This window comes from Lynx rufus, unplaced genomic scaffold (genome assembly GCF_022079265.1).
Source record: "Lynx rufus isolate CCGP_SWC_20201006 ecotype Redwood Valley unplaced genomic scaffold, mLynRuf1.p SCAF_7, whole genome shotgun sequence".
Classification (NCBI taxonomy): domain Eukaryota; kingdom Metazoa; phylum Chordata; class Mammalia; order Carnivora; family Felidae; genus Lynx; species Lynx rufus.
The window spans coordinates 28,964,521-28,990,144 of NW_025814889.1; the positions used below are offsets into that span (position 1 = coordinate 28,964,521).

Sequence of the window (25,624 nt, forward strand, 5' to 3'; positions counted from 1 at the left end):
ACCTGAGCCAAAGTCGGTCGCTCAACTGACTGAGCCACCCAGGAGCCCCAGGTAGTAAGCTTTAATGTTTAAATCACCAGGTATTTTCTCTAACAACTGAGCAGGAATATTGTACGCATATACAAAGATGCAGAACGCTATAAGGTTTCTAACTCCTATTACCAATACAGTGCTGACAGATTCAGCTTCGTAACTGGGACACAGACACAAATGTCTTAAAGACTGAAATAGGTGACCAAAGACCAACTTACAGCTTATAGAGATGTAAGAAATTCCTACTGCTCTTCCAAATGGTAATTAGGTTTGCTAATAATGCAACTCAGTAAGAGCTATAAAGGCACCTTGGTTTCCATGCTGTGAAATTGTAACTTCCAGCTTAACTGTAACTTTGGAGATTAGAAAGGGAAAATGAATTTATCAGGGGTATGAAAACTTTAGAAATAGTGTTGATTGCTTTCCTTTAGATAGATGAACATGGACAGGGAAGTAAGCAGTGAACGCTGATCCTGAGTCCAACTCTAGATATGGTTTCTAGACAAGAAGTTAGCATTAGCAATAATAAATCCTTAATGAGAAAGCTCATCCACGGTGATGCTGGAAGTATAGCAGTCATTATCACAGCTATCTATTATCTTCAGCATCACTCCAGGAGGGTGGCAAATCCTGTTCTATAGCAATGATGACAAACAAAGATTCTTATCTACTGTGGAATCACAAGGAAGATGTGCCAGGTGGGCTCTGCTCCAGGGGCTGTGAGTTTAACAGTGAACAAAACCCAAATTATATGAAGTTATATATTTTTCTTTTTCTCAATTTACAGTTTGAACAATCATCTAATAACTTTACTAGAAGTTATTCTAGCAACTAGAAGCTAACTTATTTCCCCTTTAACATCAGAATATTAGGAATAGTCAGCAAGTCTTAAAATGGCATTTTAATTACCCATTAATAGACTTTCAGGAACTAAAAAAACAGCCTTCTTCTTTACCTCTAAGGCTTCATATAAAGGAGGAAGTGAAGTTGAGACCTGGAATTCCTTAAGAATTGATACCATCAGTCTTGGGCTTACATAGAAAGAAGTTACTGAGATAATTTCAATTAAGAATACTTGTATTAGGGGCGCCTGGGAGACTCCGCTGGTTAAACATCCGACTCTTTATTTCTGCTCAGGTCATGATCTCATGGTTCTTGAGACTGGCCCCCATGCCGGGCTCCGGGCTACAGTGTGGAGCCTACTTGGGATTTATTCTCTCTCTCTCTCTCTCTCTCTCGCACACTCTCTCTTCCCCCACCCTTCCCACGCATGCATGTTTTCTCACTCTCAAAATAACAAGCATTAAAAAAAATAATAATAAAGTATTAAGAAAACAAAATCATAGTTTACCGATTTCTGGTTTAGTTCATCACTAAGCAATTCATATTCCTTAGTTTTATCTTCGACTTCCTGAGACTTCTGATCATAATTGACAGCAAGCTCCTCTAAGGCTTGTAAAACTTCTTTTACTTCTTCTTTAGAGGCATCATTTTCTGCTTGAAGGCGATTCAGTTCAGCTTGCATATTATCTTGATCTCTTCTGGTCGATGCCAGAAGCTACATGAAAGAGTAAAAGTATACAGGTTTAAAAAATCTATTTGCTTCATCAAATGCTATATACAGTGAATAAAATATGGATGCAATTAGCTGTTAGTATTTATTCATTCAACAGATTTACTAACTACTATGTGCAGGCAATGTGCTAGACACTGTGGGAGACAGCAAGGAAATCAAATAATGACTCTGTCTTTGAGGAATCTAGTAGAAGAAACACAGGTACATAAATAAACGCATGAGATAGAATGTTAAGAGCCATAAAAGAGGCAACAGGACATAACACATAAAAAGTACTTGGTAGTATTTAAAACAGGAGGGTAGGTATTTCTGTAGGTTATTCACAAAGAAGGAGGCTAGAACAGGCATTTAAAAACTTTTTTTTTAATGTTTATTTTTTGAAAGCGTGCATGTGCATGCAAGTGAGGGAGGGGCAGAGAGAGAAGGAGACACAAACTGAAGCAGGCTCCAGGCTCTGAGCTGTCAGCACAGAACCAGACATGGAGCTTGAACTCACGAACCGTGAGATCATGACCTGAGCCGAAATTGTAGGTTTAACCCACTGAGCCACCCAGATGCCCCTAGAATAGGTATCTTAGTCATGTGTAAATGAATGTAATAGAAAGGAACAGGCATATTAGGTTCATGAATGGTGAGCACAGAAAAACAAGGAAATTAGTAGATGTTTAGAAGATTTCAGATTTTCTTTGGGCAACCAGGGGTGACACCTAAATTATGTCCCAGGAAAATTTAGTATCAACAAATAAAATTTGAACTGGAGAGAAACCAAGACACTAGTCTGGAGAACACTGTAATCATCCAGGGTCAGTGGCTTTAAAGAAGGGGTATTTGGAAATGTGTAGGAGTATTTCTAATGGGGCAGAATGCTAATGGCACTTAGAAGTAGGGACCAGGGGTACTAAATGTCCTATAACATACAAAACAGAATAATATAATGAAAAATTATGCAAATTACTAGTGCCCCTTTTGAGAAAACATGCTATAATTTAAATAAGTGCAAAGATGACGTGACCAGGATTAAGTTGGTAGACAGTGGCTATCTTTTCCTTATTGAAGCTATACAGTTTTTGCCCACATTTCCAAAACAAACCTTAAATGATGTACCATTTTTCAATTATCCCCCTGCTCTCCCAGGTAAGATAAATTGACGGTCCAAACTAGGTGACAAACTAGAGAAGAGAAACTTGAAAGAAGGCAGAAATGAATGGGTTCAATGAGGGTAGACATGGTGAGAGGAGTCCCAAAGGATTTCATTCACTGATATTCTCATTCCCACAATAAGTCATACCTCAAATTATGCAATTATTAAAGACAGGTCAAAGTAATTCAGAAATCAGCATTTTCCTTGTTTAATCATCCCTTTAAACTCTGTGTGTTTAAGTGAATGGTAATAAAACATGCTGTTTTTTTATATTCTTTCCTTCATTTCCTTGGGGAAATACTTTCCATGAAGGGAAGGAGAGTCTGAAGTTATCCCAGTCCAGTGTAGTAAGTCTTTCTCAAGAATCAGTAAGAAATGTTTTGGGGAGAATAAGGAGATAAAACAGCACCATATTTTAAGCAACGAAAGAAGAAGACAGAGTTAAAAAGTCCATTAGAAATATGTTAAAGAATAATACTGAAAATTGTTATCTTCTCCCCTCCAGTTAGAACTCTTAACTTAAAAAAAACAAAAAACAAAAAACAAATTCCTAGGGGTGTCTGGGTGGCTCAGTTGGTTAAGTGTCCAATTTCAGCTCAGGTCATGATCTCAAGGTTCACAAATTCGAGCCCTGCGTTGGGCTCTGTGCTGACAGCTTGGAGCCTGGAACCTGCTTCAGATTCTGTGTCTCCCTCTCTCTCTGCCCCTCCCCCCTCACACAGTGTCTCTCTCTTTTTCAAAAATAAACATTAAAAAAAAAATACTAAAAACAAATACTTTAAGAGGAAATCAATCTTTGCTTCAACCCATATGATAGCACAGAGAGCACAACCCACAGAGAAGCAGTCACATTCAAAACATTTTTAAATGGACTCTAGTATATTTTGAGATCTGTAGGTTCATCTTTTATGTTGAAATAATAACGACAAATTGTAAAGCTCTCCTGAAAGCAGTATGTAAAGTATTCAACTTACCTCTTCTTGATCCAACATTTGTGTCTTTAGTTTCTCTACCAACTGGCTCTGTTGATTAATTTCTTCATCCTAGAATTTTAAAGTACCAAGTTAACAAAATTGCTCACAATCTGATTCTAATTATTTTCTAATACGAATTATAAGGTTACTATTCCCCCAATCAAGGTATTTCAAAACTGTTTCTCCAAGTCCAACATTGCTTATTTCAATCTCCTAAAAAAATGTTGAAAGAGATGGAATGTCTTTCAATTAATAATTATAACATTTACCATGCAATTAAAAAAGCTTAAACTTATAAAAGTTATTCATTAAATACTTTAAATGCTAAAAAATAATAAACATGTTTAAATTTATTATTGAAAGTAATGGCCATTCACTAAAAAGGAGAATTACGGGCCAGCATCACTGATGAATATGGATGCAAAAATTCTCAACAAGATATTAGCAAATTGAACTCAATTGTACATCAAAAGATTATTCACCGTGATCAAGTGGGATTTATTTCCGGGCTGCAGGGCTGGTTCAGTATTCTCAAATCAATCAATGTGATAAAAACAAGGATAAGAACCATATGATCCTTTCCATAGATGCAGAAAAAGCATTTGACAAAATACAACATCTTGATAAAAACTCTCAAAAGAATAGGGAAAGAAGGAACATACTTTAACATCATAAGAGCCACATATGAAAGGCCCATAGCTAATATCATCCTCGATGGGGAAGAACTAAGAGCTTTCCCCCTAAGATCAAGAACACAACAGGGGTGCCCACTCTCAGCAGTGTTGTTCAACACAGTACTGGAAGTCCTAGCCTCAGCAATCAAGACACCAAAAAGAACAAAAGGTATCCAAACTGGCAAGGAAGAAGTCGAACTCTTACTCTTCACAGAGGACATGATAGTCTACATGGAAAACCTGAAAGACTCCACCAAAAAACTGCTAGAGTTGATACACAAATTCAGCAAAGTCACAGGATATAAAACCAATATATAGAAAATCTGGTGCATTTCTATACACCAATAATGAAGCAGCAGCAAAGAGCTATCAAGAAATCAATCCCATTTACAACTGCACCAAAAACCGTAAAATACTTAGGAATAAACCTAACCATAGAGGTAAAAGATCTGTACACTGAAAACTATTTTCCACGTTCACAGAAAGAAGAACAAATACTGTTAAAATGTCAATACTGCCCAAAGCAAGACACAGTCAATGCAATCCCCATCAAAATAACACCAGCATTCTTCACAGAGCTAGAACGAACAATCCTAAAATTTGTATAGAACCAGAAAAGACCCCGAATAGCTGAAGTACCCTTGAAAAAGAAAACCAAAGCTGGAGGCATCAAAATCCCAGACTTTAAGCTGTATTACAAAGCTGTCATCAAGACAGTATGGTATTGGCACAAAAACAAACACACAGACCAATGGAACAGAGAACCCAGAAATGGGCCCACAAATATATGGCCAACTAATCTTCAACAAAACAAGAAAGACCATCCAATGGAAAAAAGACAATCTCTTCAGCAAATGGTGCTGGAAAAACTGGAGAGCAAAATGCAAAAGAATGAAACTGGACCATTTTCTTACACAATACACAAAAATAAACTCAAAATGGATGAAAGACCTAAATGTAAGACAGGAAACCATCAAAATCCTACAGGAGAAAACAGGCAACAACCTCTTTGACCTCGGCCGCAGCAACTTCTTACCTGACATGTCTCTGGAGGCAAGGGAAATAAAAGCAAACATGAACTATTGGGATGTCATGAAGATTAAAAAGCTTCTGCACAGTGAAGGAAATAATCAACAAAACTAAAAGGCAAGGTATTTGCAAATGACACACTGGATAAAGGGTTAATATCTAAAATCTATAAACAACTTATCAAACTCAACACTCAAAATACAAATAATCCAGGGAAGAAATGGGCAGAAGATATGAATAGACATTTTCCCAAAGCAGACATGGAGATGGCTAAGAAACACACGAAAAGATGCTCAACATCACTGATCATCAGGGAAATACAAATCCAAACCACACTGAGATACCACCTCAACAGTCAGAGTGGCTAAAATTAACAACTCAGGAAACAACAGATGTTGGCAAGGATGTGGAGAAAGGGGAACCCTTTTGCACTGTTGGTCGGAATGCAAACTGGTGCAGCCACTCTGGAAAATAGTATGGAGGTTCTTCAAAAAAGTAAAAATACAACTACTCTACAACCAAACAATTGCACTACTCAGTATTTATCCAAAGGATAGAAAAATGCTGATTCGAAGGAGCACATACACCTCCACACCCCCATGTTTACAGCAGTACTATCAACAATAGTCAAATTATGGAAAGAGCCCAAATGTTCGCCAACTGATGAATGCATAAAGATGTGGTACACACACACACACACACACACACACACACACACACACACTGGAATACTACTTGGTGATGAAAAAGAATGAAATTTTGCCATTTGCAACAAACTGGATAGGACTGGAGGGTATTATGCTAAGCAAAATCCATCAGTCAGAGACAGATTTATGATTTCACTCGTATGTGGAATTTGACAAACTCAACAGAGGAACACGGGAAGGGAAAGAAAAAAATATAAAAACAGAGAGGGAGGAAAGCCATGGAGGAAAGCCATAAGAGACTCTTAAACACAGAACAAACAGAAGGCTGTTGGAGGGGAGGTGGGTGGGTGGATGGGTTAAATGGGTGATGGGCATTAAGCAGGGCACTTGTTGGGATAAGCATCAAGTGTTATATTAAGTGATGAATCATTGGGTTTTACTCCTAAACCAAGACTACACTATATGTTAACTAACTTGAATTTAAATAAGAAAGAAGGAAAGATAGATAAAAAGGCCATTCGGCTACTTCAAACTTGCCATATCTGCCTACAACACATATAAAATTCCACCTAAAAACAAAACCAGAACTATTTTCTTCGAGTCTCTTCACTGTTCTCGTTTTCCCTTTCCTATTTGCTTTATAATTTATTTTTCACACTTCTAATGGATATAATCAAAGCAGGAAAACACTATTACCACTTTATTCTGTTCCCTCTCTAATCTCTTGCATCACCTTTATTATAGAGTCCTTAGACCCCTGATTCTAAGAGATCATTTCATTAAGGCTCTCCAATGACCCAATGTTCAATTTCCTTCAGAAAATTAAAGAAGAGGGGGAAAAAATTAGGTCTCATACATAGTTTCTGCACAGAAACAGAAATTGTGATTTTATATTTTTTATTAAAACAGATGACCCTCGAACAATACAAGGGTTAGGGGTGCTGACCCCTCCATGGAGTTGAAGATCCACATGTAACCTCTGACTTCCCCAAAACTTAAACTATTGGTAGTCTGCTGTTGAATAGAAGGTTTACCAATAATATAGACAATTAACATATTTTTTATGTTATATTATATATAGTATTTAAAGAAAATGTTATTAAAATCATAAAGAAAATACATTTATATTACTGTACTGTATCAAAAAAACCCACATCTAAGTGGACCCATGCAGTTCAAACCAGTGTTGTCTGAGGGTCAACTTTACGATTTTCAAAAGGTTAACAAATCAAGGAAAGATGTATACACAGGTCACCTGGACCCACAATATTAAAATTAGGTAATAAAAATACCTGTATGTCATAACATTCTAAAACAAAATAGAATGTGAACAATACGCACCTTGTCATCAAGTTGTTTGTACAATTTAGCAATTTCTTCCTCACACTTTCTTCTCTCAGCATCAGTAAAGTTTCCAGTAACTCCAATCGTAGCTGCGGGTTTATCATTGGTGATGGTAATATCCTTATCCACTGCAAAAGCTTCCAAGTTGGCTTTCTCTTTGTCAAACTGTTCATCAATAGGCACTGTCTCTCCTAAAATAAGACAACAGATAGTTAATAAACATCCACCTGTCTAAAACTAATGACAATTTTATTCAATTTCAGCAGCTCTCACCAACTTTATCTGCTCAGTCTGAGATTTAAAAAACTACAATTACTTTTCACTCACCCCCATCTTCTAAATCCAGTCACCAAATCTTGTAATTTTTATTGCTTCCTCCCTAATCTAGGAAACTTGCCATCTGTGCCTTGGTTGCTATAGCTCCCAAGATGGCCTTTATGCCTCTATTTATTATTTCAGGTAAAATCAGAATTTAAAAGACTGTAGTCATTTTTATTTGATGATCTCTAATACTTAAAAAATAAAAATGGATACGCTTTGCTATTCTTATTTATATTCGTGTCAGTCTCAAATTTATAAAATAGTTTTACATTCATATTCAACAAACTCAAAATGACAGATTTTATAAATTATTACCATTACGCCACCGGTTGAGTTCATTTTCAAGCCATTGAATGGTGTTCCGCAGGGTCTTATTTTTTTCCTTTTCTCTTTCATACTTCTTTTTCCACTGTTCTGCAGTTAATTCTACATTTACACAAACTGTGTTCTTAATTGTTTTGGCCCTAAAAGAAGTAATTGCAGGAAAAAAGTGTGACTAAAATTAACTATTTTCAATTACTATCTATAGATCTCTGTTTTTTATATATATATGTATGGCATATATGGCTGAGTAATTTGACTGTTAATTATCTTTAGACTAAATACAAAGACCCATAATTACTACAGTGCTTCTTCAACAAGCTAAATAAATTTGGGTCAGTCCTCAAATCTGTGAATAGCTTAAAGACAAAAAAAATTAACCACCAGAGGAGGATAAAAAAAAAGGGCCCATATTTTCCTAATTCTTTTGCAAGGCTGAATAAAAAAAAATTATTGTTGAAGGTCAAAAATAAAATCATCACTACTGACTTTCCTAGGTTAACCAATTCATATTATCTCATTATTTGAACCTGTCAACAGACTAACATAGAATTAGATGTCAAGATTTTCTTTGTTATCTGACTCAAATACTTATTTTCTTTAATGTTTAAAGCTTCTCCTATAAATTTGACTGAATTTAACATTTGATTTCAATATGTACTAAAACTTAATTCAAATCTAAGCAGTTTTAAAAATGGACCTTGCTTGTATTATCTCTCAATTAAAAAGTTGTGTCATATTAACAATATGCACTGATTTGAATATCTACCTTTATTTTCCTAGATTTAATAAACAAAAGACCTATCTACATTTAGACTTTGTATTTTCTTTTTTTTTTTTTTAATTTTTTTTTTCAACGTTTATTTATTTTTGGGACAGAGAGAGACAGAGCATGAATGGGGGAGGGGCAGAGAGAGAGGGAGACACAGAATCAGAAACAGGCTCCAGGCTCTGAGCCATCAGCCCAGAGCCTGACGCGGGGCTCGAACTCACGGACCGCGAGATCGTGACCTGGCTGAAGTCGGACGTTTAACCGACTGCGCCACCCAGGCGCCCCATAGACTTTGTATTTTCTTAACAACAAACCTCTGACCAAACAGGAGTGTAGATTTTGTTTCAGATTCGTTGTACGATGATGGAGAGCAGCAAATTACAATAGTGGTTCTGCAGTTTCCACCTAATGAATCTTGAAGAATTCTTGTCATTTTACTATCGCGATATGGAACATACGTCTACAATACAAAAACAAAAGAAACAAAGACCAATGGGTTTCTACAGAATAAAATCTGTTTATAAATACTCTAAGTAAATTACAAAGGGATTTTGGCTATTTTAACTGATAATATTATGATGGGAACTAGAACATACACACTACTATAAATTCCTAAAGACAACTAATTTACACATACTGACTTAAAAACACCAGATGCCCGCTCCACCCTGGCCCCACAAACATCCATGCATATACATACATTGATATTTAAGTAATTCCCCATAAGATAACCATAGGGAAAGAGAAGACGTGAGTACTCACACTTCCCTCTGCCAAAGCAGAAATGACATTTCCAAGAGCAGAAAGTGACTTGTTGATGTTCTTAGCTTCATCCAGCACAGCACCTTCAGCTCCAGTTTTACTAACCTATGCATAAGATTTCAAAAGAATGAAAACAAAACTGTGAGTTTAAGAATTATTTTCTTTGAATTTTCTAAAAAGTTCAGAGGTCATCAATAACCAGCAAACAACAAAATGAAAAGCTTCATGATTTTGTCAATTATTTACTCTAAGCTATCACTACTTGAGTATTGGTCTTCTGACAACTGTAGGTCCATGACAAGAATGTGATTAAGGAGATCCCGAATTTTATTTTTAGTTTGTGCTCTTGAAAATAACAAATTTTCAGGTACATTTGCAATTTACTATTTGTTAATCCCCTTTGCTCCATTAAAGAGGAACCTTTTAAAATTTGCTAAATCATAAGGTTGATATTCTGTTATGTACTGAATTTAAATATATAAGCAAACCTGCTTTTAAAAAAGATATAAAATACATATGTTAAAGATAGGATAAAATAGTAGACTAGCAATGTCGGCTGAAGAAACAGCCTCTCAGAATTCACAAAATTAAAGACAGGCTTTGAAGGATATGTTTAAGGCTTGAGTAAAAGGGAGTAGGTATGTCATTTTAATCAGAAGAAACAAATTAGTGAAACAGCAAAAATGGTTGCAGAGATCAATATTAAAATATTTGAACTTATTTTGATTTTCACATAAATTATAATCAGATGATAGTCCACAGTAGAGTCTGTAATAATTAAATAATCATCCAAAGAAAAGAAAATAGGTACAACCAAACCAGAAAAGACTAATGGATAGTTATCAGTTTTCACAGGGAGCCCACTGCCAATATGGATAAAATAGATACCAAAAATTGGGAAAAGAATAACTAATAAAATTGATAACAATATATGCTGAACTAATTCTCAATAAAAACATATACCCTAAGTAAAAGGTAACACCTATTGGTTGAACTGGACTATGGCACAAATGATAGTAACTTGCAACTGATTTTTCAGTTTAAGTAGTCATTGGCAATGCATCAATGCTTTTAAACTCTCAAAAATACTACCAAATCCAATTTGATAAGTTTTCAAGATGTTAACAATGAATAATGCCTGAGTCCAAATTCAAGCTAAAGTTTATAAAAATGCTTAAATATCTACCAGAATATAAAGATTTTACCTTTTCACTACCAGCTAAATCAACCAGATAAAGTTTTCCACTCAGCTTTTGTTCCGTTTGCGTGTTCTCTTGTTTTACATTAATAAGAAATATACTGTGACTCCTAGAGCTATGTTCATTCATATCTGCAATGAAATTACACAAACAACTATAAACAAACATGGCTTTCCCTTACTAATAATTTCTAAAGCATCACTTTACATAAAAATCTTACAATTAACCAACTTGATAAAGATATTTTAAGGCAGCTCTGTACCTTAACTCGTGTTAATAAACATTCTACTTACTTGTAACTGCTACATGTCTGTTGGATTTTCCTTCATCAATGGTATCCATAACTTCATCTGGACTACATACAAAACGCTCTGTGCATCCCTATAAAATAATTTTTTTTAATATGTCAATAACCTTAAAAAATTTTCTTACAGGTTTTTCTTTAAAAAAAATTTTTTTTAATGTTTATTTATTTTTGAGGCAGAGAGAGGAAGACAGAATCTGAAGCAGGCACCAGGCTCTGAGCTGTCAGCAGAGCCCAACGCAGGACTTAAACTCATGAACTTTGAAATCATGACCTGAGCCGAATCAGACGCTTAACCAACTGAGCCACCTAGGCGCCCCTATTACAGGATTTTTCTAAACAAGCATTCTGTATTATTTTATAAGTACCTTTACATAGGGAACTCGGTTTTTATCTTCATGAACGGAAAGGTTGGTCTTTGAAACTGAAAAAGACAAATAAATAATATCAGCAACATTCTCCTAAACTCTAACACTAGTCATGAAATAGCTAATTCAATAGATTGTTTCCTTTCCCAAGCGGCCTAATAATAGGTAAATTTTAAAAATATGAACACATCACTATTAAAAAAGACTCTGTAGAAACAGAGGAGATCTGAATAGAAACTTAATGCAGCAGTATAGAATTTTAGGTCCAATGCAACCTCTACCACCCACATTTTGGAAATAATAAGCCAGAGTGGTTGAACAGTTTGCCCAAGGGCAATGTATCTGACAGCAGACTAGGACTCAGGACCTCTAACTACAATCCATTTCTCTAATTACTATTTAAGAAACACAAGCACCCATAAATATGTGCTTTAAATAAGTTATTCGATGTGTAAAAAAAATTCAACTAACTTTAAAAGAACTTTAAAATCGGTTTCTTGTAATTTAAGTCAATTTCATAGAGGTTACTTAGAAATGGTCTCACACCTATTAAAAAAAGTAACATGTGCTATTTTAAAATGATAAAAGAGCAAGAATTTAACTTACCATCTAACAGGTCCCTTATCTTATCCAAATAAATTTCAAAATATGAAACCTGAAGGGCAAAGAAATAAAGTAAAAAAAGATCAACTAATTAAAATTATAAAATAATTTATTAGTAGTATAACAGTATACTACTAGTACTATACTACTACTACTACTATACTACTAATATACTACTATTTTATACTACTATAGTAGTATAAAATAATTTATAATTAGTTCATTAAATTTATTGGGGTTTGAGTGCCAAGTACCATCTATACCAGAGGACAGAGTTAACAACTTAGCCACAGCTCATGTTCTAACAGGAATATCTAAATTCTCTAAACTGCTCATGTAACTAAAAAGCAATTTCTATTACATATCTCCATCTTCAATGAATTAGACTCATGAGAGCAGTAAGAACCTTTGAGTTCAGTAATAAACTCCATCACTTTACAGAGGAGGCTAAGACAAAAAAGACTTTATGACCTTGTTTAAGGTCATCTAATTGCAGATTAAGAACCCTCAGTTTACTAACTCTAATGATCTTTCTACTGTAACTGTCCATAAAATAACTAAAAATATTTTTAAAACAAAAGAGCATTTATTATTTCTTGGAATAAAATTATTCTAATATAAAACAAAATACCCCACGGATTTTACCTTAATATGAAATTCCAAATTTTCATCCATAGAATAAATGTAATTAAAAATATCTTGCACTATTCTTGGAATAATGCCCATGCCTTCTGGATCATGAAGTTTACCCTAAACAGAAAATGAGACTTTAAGTATGAATTAAAAGTAGAAACATCTAATCTACAATTTACAGCCAATAGAGGATAGAAATTGTAATTGTTGCCATTTTATTGTGAAATGGCTCTACAAATATGTAAAAAATCCAATTCAACTATTACATATATTTGTAAATTATACATAAATACTGCATGTCAACAACATGGGTTACCAACTGACCTTAGCCTTTTATTTAATCATTAGATTTAGATTGTCCATGCTTGTGAAATGAACATATTCTAAAGAAAGAGTTTTAGTTTGTTTCTTCCAATGTAAGTTCATACTGTTCCTTCAAGTCGAATCCACGCAAGTGCTAGAAATGTCCTTATTCTCCGTAACTTTATGGAAACGAGTAATGTGAATTACACTAAAATACTCAGCCATTTATACAGAATGCTCAGATAAATGACAAAAGCAGATGCTTTGTAGCAGCAGCATAAGATACAGGATGTTTTCTAGAAGCAAAGTTTGGGCAGATCCACATCTTATTATAATGGCAGCACCGACAATTGTGGACACATTCCTATTAAAGAAAAGTGGCAGGTATTTGGAGAGGAGAACGAATTGCTCTGAATAGAAATGAAAACATAAAACATTCAAGATTTCAAATTTCCATTATAAAGAAAATTCCTGTTAATTCTAAAATGTTTATAATTGTGTGGTTATGCTGTCAAAACAAAGCTAGATATGATTTCAAATATATAATTTCAAACTCCAGAACTGATTAGATTCCAACAGTGATGTTACCTATGTATTATTCATAGGAGAGTAAGCAACAGAATAAAGCTGTTTAAACACAGTAAAATCATTTCGCAAATAATGAATGCACCTCTATTCTGCAAACCACATGCAAGTACAGATTATAAAATATTACCTCCATTGTATGTGTCTTCCCAGAGGATGTTTGTCCATATGCAAATATCGTTCCATTGTATCCCTCAAGTACATCTATGAGAAAATAAGAGATTTTGTACTTCAGGGCATTTATTTTTCCCCTTAAGGAAGTTTCATGAGAAATTACTTAAGAATGTTAGAAAACACTGAAAAAATTCACATACATATTAACCCTTTCCTCATCCATGCATAATCAAATCTGCACAATAAAATATTTGTGGGAAGAACAGTAAGGAAGGTTCAGATTTTCTTTATACTAATATGAAAGATACCATCACAAAATTTAGTTCATGAAAAATTTATAAAGACATTAAAGAAAAAAATAAGAATACATTAATAGTAATTTTCTTAGTAATGATTCACCTGAGTAGTTACTTTCTCTCCAGCCCAGATTACTTTCTGTGGTCAATAAAACACAAAATTTAAATTCCATTGCTTATATTCATTTCTTATATAAGTGTACATATATCTCAAATGTCATTATACCTGTATTCCAAAGATTTATGTGACGTAGAAGGAAAAAAATGTTCTGCAAATTTACATAGAGATATGAATTCACTTTTACAACTAGGACTACTGATTAGTGGTTAATTGGTGATTAAATCTCACAAACCCATACAACAGTCTCCCTTACACAAGCTTAGTAAGCCCAGTTCTAACTCAAAAATAAATTCTCAGAAAGTTCCTATGAAATTATTTTCTAGCCCTGTATGTACTCCAAAATCTACCATTAACCTTAATTTAAATATCTTTCTTTACTAGGCTGAAGGGAAAAAAGAAAATTTAACAAGGTGACCTTTTTATTTTCAATTTTTAGGGATTTAGTTGTATTATTTTGGTGACAAAAAGGTACTAAGAGATTACACTGTATTCTAGAGGAAGCTAAAGTAAAAAGAGAAGACTCTGTTGGAAATAGCTGATGGCAACAGTGGTAAATCAGTAAGCAAGTCAATCCTTGTATTTTTTTTTTTAATTGGTTATCTAAAAAATAAAAAAAGAACAATCCCAACATTGGGCTCAACTAACTAGATATTAACAGATTTCCTACAGAAACATTTATTAACAATAACAACAACAACAACAACAACAACAACAACAACAAAAAGGTATTTACTCCCCTGGGAAAATTTTAAGAGATCTTCTATCACATTTAAAATGGATGGCATTGCAGTATAATTTTGAGTAAGAAATCATCTAGAGAAAAAAGTACTAGACCCTTTCCAATTCACTTCCTTTACACACAATTGTTCTCAGTATGTCTATGTCACACCCTCTGCTTAATATCTTTTAATCAAATCCAAATTTTTGATATATCTATTCATGATATGATCCAAATACCTAGCAACCACCAAAATAAATACTTAATAAATACTGGTAAGTGAACAAGTGACTTTCTCAAGATCGTATTTACTAGCATGTCTACAAAATATTATAGTATTATTTGTGGTTATGTGAAACTATGTTCTGTGAAGGGACCTAGGATAACAAATGTATACAATACATTTGTATTTGGGACTTCAAGCATAACTTAAAAAATTTCGTATGATTACAGAGATTATGGAATATTCAACATTCAAATATTTATTGGACACCTGCTAGGATCTAAGCTCTGCTCTGGGCGCAAGGGATAGAACAATGACTGATTAGAGGTGATTTCTAGACATACCACATTATAACTAAAGTAAGTTTCTAAACTTACTTTATAGGTAGGAAAATAATTCTTGCCTACCTTCATATCCAGCCCTGACTTTGCTTTCTCTAGTGACTTACCCCCAACAAATCTAAACATACAGAAAAAGTGAATACATTTTACAGGGAACACTCCTATAACCACTAAAATCTGATCAGTAACATTTTATAATTTTACTGTTTAATCATGTATCTATCCATCCATCTCATTTTTTAATGCAATTCAATGTAACCTGCAGACTTCAGTACACTTTCACCTAAAATACTTCACCATGCATATATCATTAACTAGGATTCATTTTCCAGTTTCCATCCCTGAGGTAAAAAATTTATATACAATGAAATGTACCCATCCTGAGGATGAATCTTTAAAAAAATAAAAAATAATACTCATCTGTTTAAAAGTCCTGGAGAGCATACATTTGTAATCAGGTAAAATTAGGCTCTTTTTGACCTGGCTCTTGTTTGCTTTTTCAGCTCCACCTCCCATCATCCTTCCTCTCACAATGCTCTTTTGGTGGTCAAAATGATCAAATCTGACAAATTCACATGGTTCAACTTCAGTCATACCATAATGTATGTTGTTTCCCACATTCACGATGCTCTTCTCAGGTGGGTATGCCTTGATGCAATGTCACCTCTGCTCACAAGGCACCCGTCTTTCTCCTTCCTACTCTTTGTGCATCTTTTTAAAAAATGTTTTTATTTATTTTTGAGACAGAGACAGAGCATGAGCAGGGGGGCAGAGAGAGAGGGAGACACAGAATCTGAAGCAGGCTCCAAGCTCTGAGCTGTCAGCACAGAGCCCGACGCAGGGCTCGAACTCACAGACCGTGAGATCATGACCTGAGCTGAAGTCGGATGCTTAACCAACTGAGCCACCCAGGCGCCCCTTTGTGCATCTTTTAAGACTAGCTTAGGCTTTACTTTTTTCTCCAACCCAACACCATAAACCACCCCAAATAAATTTGGATGAGCAGCTTATCCTATGTGTTCTTATAGCATCTACATTTAAAGATTATACTTATAACTGTATATTGCAACAGTCAATTAACTTGTCTGCCTTCCTCTATTGCAACAGTCAATTAACTTGTCTACCTTCCTCACCTGCTTGTAAACTCCTTGAAGCCAGGACTGTGTTTAACTCCTAGCACAGTGACTGGCACTTAGTAGGGACTTGAATGCTTGCTGAATAATTGTTACCATTACAAACACACAGCATCTTTCTAATGCCTCCCTCACCCTTTAAAATACACTTTTGCTGTTCTTGTGAGAAACAGAGATGGACAACTATAGACAAATATTACGTCTTTCATACTCTGTAAAAATGAAAAATATTTAGGGGCACCTGGGTGGCTCAGTCAGATGAGCATCTGACTTCGGCTCAGGCCATGATCTCACAGTTTGTGAGTTCCAGCCCTCATCAGACTCTCTGCTATCAGCTCAGAGCCCGCTTCTGATCTTGTCCCCACCTGCCCCCCCTCATTCGCATGCTCTCTTTCTCAAAAATAAATAAAACGTTAAAAAAAGAAAGAAAGAAAAACATTTAGTAAGCAAGACAACAGCATAACACCTTCTAAAAGCCAATTCTCTCTCTGAACTTCAGGTTCCTCATCAGCAAAATGTCTGCTTAAGGAAGGCTATGAGAATTACAAATCAGAAAACTGTTAACATCTGAGAGCATAAAATGTGCCAGGCTCTAATAATTTTTCATACATTAATGTATTCAATTCTCACAAAACCCTGTGAAAGGTACTATTTTTAGTCCTACTTTACAGAGAACAAAACTGAGGAACAGAGATATTAATTTGCCCATACTTCCACAGCTAGTAAGATAGAGCTGGGATGCAAACCCAGACAGTCCTGGCTCTAAAGACATACTCTTGACCCCTGTACTGTATTATCAAGGAACACAGGAACTAAAATAAATATATGGGAGGCCACATCTGGAAAAATTAAAAGTAAATGAAGTGGCAAACAGTTCAGGTCAGGAAGCTCTGGTAGGAAACAGAGAAATCTATTAAGGACTGGTAAGATGACTAGCATATAGCAAGTACTGAATAAATGACAACTACTTCATACAGAGAACTGAAGAGACATCCCTCAGATTTGGAATTCACGAGAGAATACAAGTGGGTAAACCTTGCTCAAAATAAAGAAAACCTATCTAGTGAATCTATAGAAAGGAAAAGGTAATAACTTTGTACATAATAAAGTTATACAAACATAAACTTGTACAGAAATTTATGAAACAATGCTTCAGTGAACCATCAGGAGCCCAAAGAGTACTAGCTGCTTTCAGGTCGTCCTTGGCAGCTTGCTCATCAAATCCACATCTCAGAAGCAATACCAATTCACCTATCATTTTGCTGACTATTGCCTACCAACAGTTTCTAACCATGGCCTTCCACCTGATTTGTGTGCCAATAATTGTCCCAAGGACAACCTGCCATGTATTTAAATTGGTTTCCTGTCCTCATACCTCACCAGGCACTCACCACCTACCTCTACTTCATCTCTCTCCTTACATCTATGTATCTATCGTTAACTTTGCCACATTCATGTTCTTGCCCAGGACAAGTCCCACTACCTACTATCAATATCCAGCCTTCTCCAAAATGGTAGACAGCATTTGGGTGAAGATAAAAGGAGCAAGTCATAGCCAGGTGATACTTTCCTAATACAAATTACAAGCTGGCAAAGAAGCTGGAGAGAGACAGTGACAGAACTTTCTATTGTAATAGTTGCTTGAAGCCTAATTTTGTAGAGTGAAAATATTGTAGACTGAGTTACCCTAAGCACAATTATGATGATTCAATTAATAAAATAATTTCCTCTCTTAGAAGACAGAGGAAACAAACATCAGTTGATATCTGTTGTGTATTTGCTTCTTCATACCAGGCCCTGGGTGAAGTTCTTTTTCTTGAATCTTTTTTTTTTTTTTTTTTTTAATTAATTTATTTTGAAAGAGAGAGCAGAGCATGCAGAGGGGTAGAGAGAGAGAAGTGAGAAACCCAAGCAGTCTCCACACTGTCATCACAGAGCTCAATTTGAGGCTTGATCTCATAGACTGCGTGAGATCACGACATGAGCCGAAACCAAGAGCCAGATGCTTAACCAACTGAGCCACTCAGGCGTCCCTCCATGAATCATCTTTTTAAATATTCACAGTACCCTCATTTTACAGAACAGGAAATGGAGACTTAGAAAGGTTAGAAAACCTGTCTCTGTCTCTCAAAAATAAATAAATGTTAAAAAAAAATTTTAAATACATATATATAAAAAAGTGGTGCCCGGGTGGCTCAGTTGGTTGGGTGGCTGGCTGACTTCAGCTCAGGTCTTGATCTCGCAGTCTGTGAGTTCGAGCCCCGCGTCGGGCTCCGTGCTGACAGCTCAGAGCCTGGAGCCTGCTTTGGATTCTGTGTCTCTCTCTGTCTGTTCCTCCCTGCTTGTGTTCTCTCTCAAAAATAAATAAATGTTAAAAAAAATTTTTTTTTTAAAAAAGGAAGGTTAGGTAACTTGCCAAAATTCGCACAGCTAGAAAGTGGCAGAGCCTGGATTTCAATCTAGGTCTGTCTGATTCCAAAGCCTGTGTTCTTAACCATAATGCAAACAAATGAACTGCTCTTCAGAATTCAGTTCTAAACAGTAAAACAGAAATTTGTTGTGAAGTAAAAGGGATCAAATTTTGAGAACAGGAGGGAAATTTCACTAAATGAATCATGTCATCTTAAAATTGTAAACAGTAATGAAAAAGAACAGAAGGTAATAGAAACATGTACCTCAGGACTTCAGATTACAAAGGGTTCTGAGAAAGGTAAGTATGAAACTATTAAGAGACTAATTAAGGATGTACAAAAGAGACAAAAATCACTAGAACAGCATGAGAAAAACAGAAGTCCATAATGAGTGAGTCTAATCAAAACAAAAAAGTTAAGGCCCTAAAAAGAGATTTTAAAATATTCAGAAAAAGACTAATATATGAGTAGACTTGCATAGCCCAGAGAATAAAATGTTAACAGATAATATAAGACAGAGGTATTCCCATTTTATTACCACCTTCTACACAATTATCCTCAAAATGGAACAACAAAATAAACACTGCCAAGAAAGACTTTAAGGCTGAAGTGGATAAGACATCCAGAGAATGGATTTAAATGAGCCCAGGTTTCTAGTTATAGGAGAAATACATTCCATGGATAAAAACTTCACAGCCACCAAGCTAATTTTTAAAAGCCACGGGGAATGAAAAGTTAACAGCAGATTACTAATTTGTAAATGTTATACTCATTTTCAAAAAGGAAAAATGATAGATTATGGGAACTACAGACAAGTATACAAAATTTCACTAAGGAAAAGCTATGGTTGAACTAAACTCATTTCCTGTCTCGATACGGTCACCCAACTGATACTCTGGGGAAACACCAGCCTCATGTACCATGACTTCATAAAAGGATCCAAATTTTTCATCAAATTTTTGTTGATATGTGACAAGCTAAGAACTAGGTAACTGTATAAGAGAATCTGAAGTCGGATGGATACCCAGTGTGATTTAATTAACTGCCAAAAACCTTATTTAGTTTTCAGAAGACTAGGCAAAGGAACACAGCCCATTAAGCCTTTATTAAAACTTATTATACTTTGAGTGGGGGGAGAGGCAGAGCACTGGGCTCAATCCCACAAATCATGAGATCATGACCTGAGCCAAAACCAAAGTTGGACGCTTAACCAGCTGAGCCACTCAGGCGCCTCCCGTTAAGCATTTTATAAATGATTTAGAGTCATATTTTTCAAACAACACCACCTATAAAAAGTTTAAAAAAAAATTCCAAGTCCCTGACATCATAACAGACTTATCAAATACGCTGACAGCCAACATATATCCTAATAAGATAACCATAAGAACAACACTCAAAATATAATCAAGAGCTAAAATGATAAGATGGAATCCACACTTTGAAAGCTGATAGTCAAATTTTATTTTATTTATTTTAATGTTTACTTAGGAGAGAAGGGGAGAGGGGGAGGGGGAGAGAGAGAAGGAGGGAGAGAGAGAGAGGGAGGGAGGGAGGGAGGGAGGGAGAGAGAGAGAGAGAGGGAGGGAGGGAGGGAGGGAGGGAGGGAGAGAGAGAGAGAGTGAGTGAGCAGGGAGAGGGGCAGAGAGGGAGACACATAATCAATCTGAAGCAGGCTCCAGGCTCTGAGCTGTCAGCACAGAGCCAAATGCGGGGCTCAAACTCACAAACCATGAGATCATGACCTGAGCTGAAGTCGGACGCCCAACTGACTGAGCCACCCAGGCGCCCTTATAGTCAAATTTTAAAACTCCAATACTCAAGTGTGGAAGAGGGTTTAATGTTGGCCACAGGAGATGTGAAAAAGATCTGTACATTTAAGTTGCCCATGAGCTTATGAATCAATAACTGAGTAGTGAATGTGGGGCACCCGGGTGGCTCAGTCGGTTAAGCATCGACTCTTGATTTCAGCTCAGGTCATGACCTCAAAGGTTCATGAGTTCAAGCCCTGCATTGGGCTCTGTGCTGACAGTGCAGAGCTTGCCTGGGATTCTCAGTCTCCTCTCTCTGCCTCTCCCCACCGCCCCCCCCCCCATCAAAAATAAAGAAATAAACATTAAAAAAAAAAAAGCTCATGTAAAATCTTAGGCTGTACTGATTAAAAAAAGTATGTTAAAATCAAAGAATGTAATGTAATTGTGTTCTATGACAGATTCATTTGGAAAATTACTTGATGCCTACAAACAAAAGAGGACACTGCCTGTTCCTCTTTGTTGTAATCATTTATAGAATCAAGTTAATTCTCCATCTTTCTATGAAGATTTCAACATCCAGTCCACTGTCTCTCATCAATACTATTCCTGTTGTAATTCTTGGTGGTTCCAATGTCCATTTAGTAGATGATCCTATTAAAATACCCTGGTCTCTCAGATCCTGGGCCTAGTTTTCTCCATGATCTCTTGTCCTTTACTCCTTCAGATGTCAATTCTACAGTTATATTCTAGACCTTTTATTTAATTACTAACTACACTGTTTCCCTAAGGCCAATTAAGTATCTACCCCCTATTATTCCTTCTAGTACCCTGATTCCAACAAACCTTTGACCCCACAAAGACTATAATATACTAACCTTACCGCTTCTTTTCATGTCCCTCAAACCCATTTCTCCCACCTGTGCTCTCCTTCCCCTCACTCACCGTAGATTCCATGGTTCACTATTATCATCATTCTCTTGACTACAGCCTCAATTAATTCTCCTGCCTTTCTCTCCCTCTTTTGTACTCATCTGGTAAAACACCAACTAGGTAAATTCAACTCTTCTGGCTACTAACTTCAAGTGGGCCCTTAATGCTGCCTGGCAATACTGCCACATTTCCCTAATCCATTCACTTCTATTGCCAGACAACTTCATTCTTTTTCCTAGGACCCCCTCCCCCTCATCTTCATTCTGTGATGACTTTGCTCCCTGTATCACATACAAAATGGAATATGAAAAGATCTGCATTTTTCTTCCATCACACCTATAGACTTCTATCCAAAAACTCTACCTATTCTCCTGTTACTGGATGAATTGTCTGTGCTCCTACTTAACCCTAACCTGTCTACTTTTATACCGAATCCCATCCCCTCTATCCTAGTATTCACTGGGATATCACTCATACCCTCTCTCAACTCTAGGGTTCTATGGTTTTAGAAAATATAAACTTGGAAAATCTTAGTACAAATTAATAGTATTAACTGGAATGTACACACTTCCTCCAGCATTTTTCTGTAGAACACAAGAGAAGTCTTTGGGGAAGAAATAACAATGGAATGGAAGAATGATAGATTGCTACCATTTTCTACTATTTTTTAGAAACTTGTCTAACTATTTTGTAGTCATTCTCATGCTGCTGTATTTCTATAACTGCTACCTTAGAAACTCGCCTGGGAATACCTAATAGAAATGCATCTTTTAGAATAGGTGTGTTAACACTAAAATTCTTATAATACCCTTCACTAGGTACTGTATATGAATTAGATCATGGAATTTGAGCAACAGTGTGTTTACTAATTGTATGTTATCTTTTTTATTTTTTTTTAAATTTTTTTTTTTCAACGTTTATTTATTTTTGGGACAGAGAGAGACAGAGCATGAACGGGGGAGGGGCAGAGAGAGAGGGAGACACAGAATCAGAAACAGGCTCCAGGCTCTGAGCCATCAGCCCAGAGCCTGACGCGGGGCTCGAACTCCCGGACCGCGAGATCGTGACCTGGCTGAAGTCGGACGCTTAACCGACTGCGCCACCCAGACGCCCCTGTTATCTTTTTTATTAAACTGTCTTCTACAATTAACTAAAAACGGGGGGGCAATTAAAATGAAAAAAAAAAAAAAGTTGGGTAAATGGAGAAGATCACAAACAAATTTTACTTACTGCTGGGACAACATAGCAATATATTTACCTTTAACAATCTTCTTTGCACAATCATTATATACTTGCTCTTGAGAGGTGTTTGACTGGAACACTCGGTCAAATGCATAAGGCTTGGACTGAAAAACAGAAACAAAGATGTCAACATCACAAATTAAAGGTGAATGGACACTTCTAAGCTCCTTTAAAGATGTCATCATATATTTAACCTTTGAAATAGAGTACTTACTATGCATTACTTCATGTCATAGTATCTTTGTAGAAAGGACCTTAGGGATCACTAAGTACAAATTCACTAGAATAAACTTTACAAAACCAAAAATGTCTTTGTTAGATTTCCAGGGCCTAGCACTACTATGATAGTGAAATATTGTTGAGTGAATTTTTATTTAATGAGTGTCTACTCTGGCAAGTACTGAGGCTCTATTTTCAATAGTATCATTTTGCAGACAAGGAAACTAGAATCCTGAAAGGTATAAACGGTGTTAATGACAAAACTAAAATTTAAATTCAAATCTCCGTTCAGTTCAGAGCTCCTTCCACTACTCCCATTAGGCTTTTCATTTTACTGCAACAGCTTTCCAATCATTCATTCATTTAACAAATATTTATGGAATGCCTAATACACTAGACATCTTATTAGAATGATGACCAAGATAGATACACTCTCTACTTTAATGGAGCATAAGTAATAGTGGGGCAGGCATCAGACAAATAATTAAATGACTAGATATCTGACTCATGCAATGGAGTGCTGTGACAGCATATAAAAGAAGAACCCAAGTCTGGGAGAAAGCAGAAATATAGCAGGGAATGACTCTGGAGAAGGGATGTTTAAGAACTGAAGAATAGCTCACTACCTGTCTCTTCAATACTAGTCATGGGAGGGTGAGGGTGGGAAGTAGCCTAGCTAGGTATTGGGATGCTTAAAGATCCTACGGCAGAAAGAAGCTTGTAGAATGCAGGAAGCCAAAAGAAGTTAAGTTGGAAGTTTAAGGAGCAAAGATCAAATGTAAATGACAACACAATGAAAAAGGCAAATAACATTTTAGTGTTATTTTGAAAATAGTTTTGACCTTCTGGGTCCCCTGAAAGGATCTTGGGGACTCATTTAGAACACTGCTGATATTGTCTGATGAATGAGCCACAGGGATGGAATGAAAAAAATCAGTGTCCATGCAAGTCAAGGAAGAATTATCAAGGAGGGACTGATTGTGTCAAATATAGCTGTGAGGTCAAGGCAAAACTGAAAAGTATCCAATGACAAAGGTCAGACTGGAAAGAGATTTAAAAAGTATTAGAAGTAACTGAATAGAGCAGAAATCAGGCTACAGGTCTAAAAAAATTTTTTTTAAAGATGGGTAAGACCTGAACAAGTTTAAATACTGGCAGGAACAATCTAGTAATCAAGGAGAAAAAGTAAGCATGCACAGATGAGAGGAGGGCAAGGGGATTCTAAGTATTTGAAAGGAAGTGTATGCCTGCTTTCTACCTGCTCCTAAAGGAAAGGACAGACACTGGACCCTAAAATATAAAACAATCATGACTTCCCAAACAATCCTTAACATTACAGAAGACTTCTCAGGCCTTAGCTAAAAAAAAAAAAAAAAAAAAAGACCTGGGGCGCCTGGGTGGCGCAGTCGGTTAAGTGTCCGACTTCAGCCAGGTCACGATCTCGCGGTCCGTGAGTTCGAGCCCCGCGTCGGGCTCTGGGCTGATGGCTCGGAGCCTGGAGCCTGTTTCCGATTCTGTGTCTCCCTCTCTCTCTGCCCCTCCCCCATTCATGCTCTGTCTCTCTCTGTCCCAAAAATAAATTAAAAAAAGTTGAAAAAAAAAAAAAGACCTTACTTTTTAGAAACTACATCCCAGTCTCCTTCCCCAAAGTCTGCAATAATATAATGAAAATTACAACGAAACAGACACTCTTAAAGGGCTATCCAAAGTCATTCCTAATTCCCCTTCCCCATGCCAGTTTCCACTACATACGTTGGGAAGCTAAACACCAGATAGCCTAGTCTCCTTGCAACTAGTGGACACGTGACCCAGTTCTGGATTCTGTAAATAAAGTGATGGTCTCCTGAAGGGTCTCGGGGAAACGGCTGTTTTCTGATAAAAAGGACCATCTCAGCTGAAGCTGCCCTTTCTCCTTTCTGGAATGATGGAGCTGTAGCATCCATCTTACAAACATCATGATAAAATCAATTAAGGATGACAACAGATAACAGAGTCATTAAGTAGTAGCAGTAAGGGCCTATCTGCAGACTTTTTATATTTGAGAAAAACAACCTCGTATTTATTTAAACCACTATTAGTTGTTTTCCTTCTGCAGCTGAAAGCATTCCTAAAGGATATACTAAGATGACCTCACTTTGGTATTCAATTAAAAGTAGGCATCTCGGGGTGCCTGGGTGGCGCAGTCGGTTAAGCGTCCGACTTCAGCCAGGTCACGATCTCGCGGTCCTTGAGTTCGAGCCCCGCTTCGGGCTCTGGGCTGATGGCTCAGAGCCTGGAGCCTGTTTCCGATTCTGTGTCTCCCTCTCTCTCTCTGCCCCTCCCCCGTTTATGCTCTGTCTCCTCTCTGTCCCAAAAATAAATAAACGTTGAAAAAAAAAATTAAAAAAAAAAAAAGTAGGCATCTCAATATCTGATTATTCTTTGCCTAAATGTCCTTTCACTAAGGTTCTACAAAGACATTAACATTCAATTTTACAGGTGCAACTAAAAAAAAAAAAAATCTACTCTTTTACTGATTTTATAAGACATAATCATG

General features: G+C 36.2%; 1 protein-coding gene across 1 annotated transcript in view; it reads right to left on the reverse strand.

Annotated features, from left to right (window-relative positions):
• The window catches only part of KIF5B (kinesin family member 5B), a 50,161-nt gene that overhangs the window by 18,832 nt on the left and 5,705 nt on the right, over nucleotides 1–25,624 (reverse strand). Inside the window, exons 2-14 of the mRNA XM_047065051.1 lie at nucleotides 22,886–22,973; nucleotides 13,720–13,793; nucleotides 12,714–12,818; nucleotides 12,072–12,120; nucleotides 11,466–11,521; nucleotides 11,087–11,174; nucleotides 10,800–10,924; nucleotides 9,595–9,699; nucleotides 9,147–9,292; nucleotides 8,055–8,203; nucleotides 7,416–7,609; nucleotides 3,725–3,793; nucleotides 1,385–1,591 (exon numbers count right to left, since the gene is read on the reverse strand). Of these exons, the coding sequence (XP_046921007.1) occupies nucleotides 1,385–1,591; nucleotides 3,725–3,793; nucleotides 7,416–7,609; nucleotides 8,055–8,203; nucleotides 9,147–9,292; nucleotides 9,595–9,699; nucleotides 10,800–10,924; nucleotides 11,087–11,174; nucleotides 11,466–11,521; nucleotides 12,072–12,120; nucleotides 12,714–12,818; nucleotides 13,720–13,793; nucleotides 22,886–22,973 (1,455 nt within the window). The remainder of the gene's footprint in view (nucleotides 1–1,384; nucleotides 1,592–3,724; nucleotides 3,794–7,415; nucleotides 7,610–8,054; nucleotides 8,204–9,146; nucleotides 9,293–9,594; nucleotides 9,700–10,799; nucleotides 10,925–11,086; nucleotides 11,175–11,465; nucleotides 11,522–12,071; nucleotides 12,121–12,713; nucleotides 12,819–13,719; nucleotides 13,794–22,885; nucleotides 22,974–25,624) is intronic.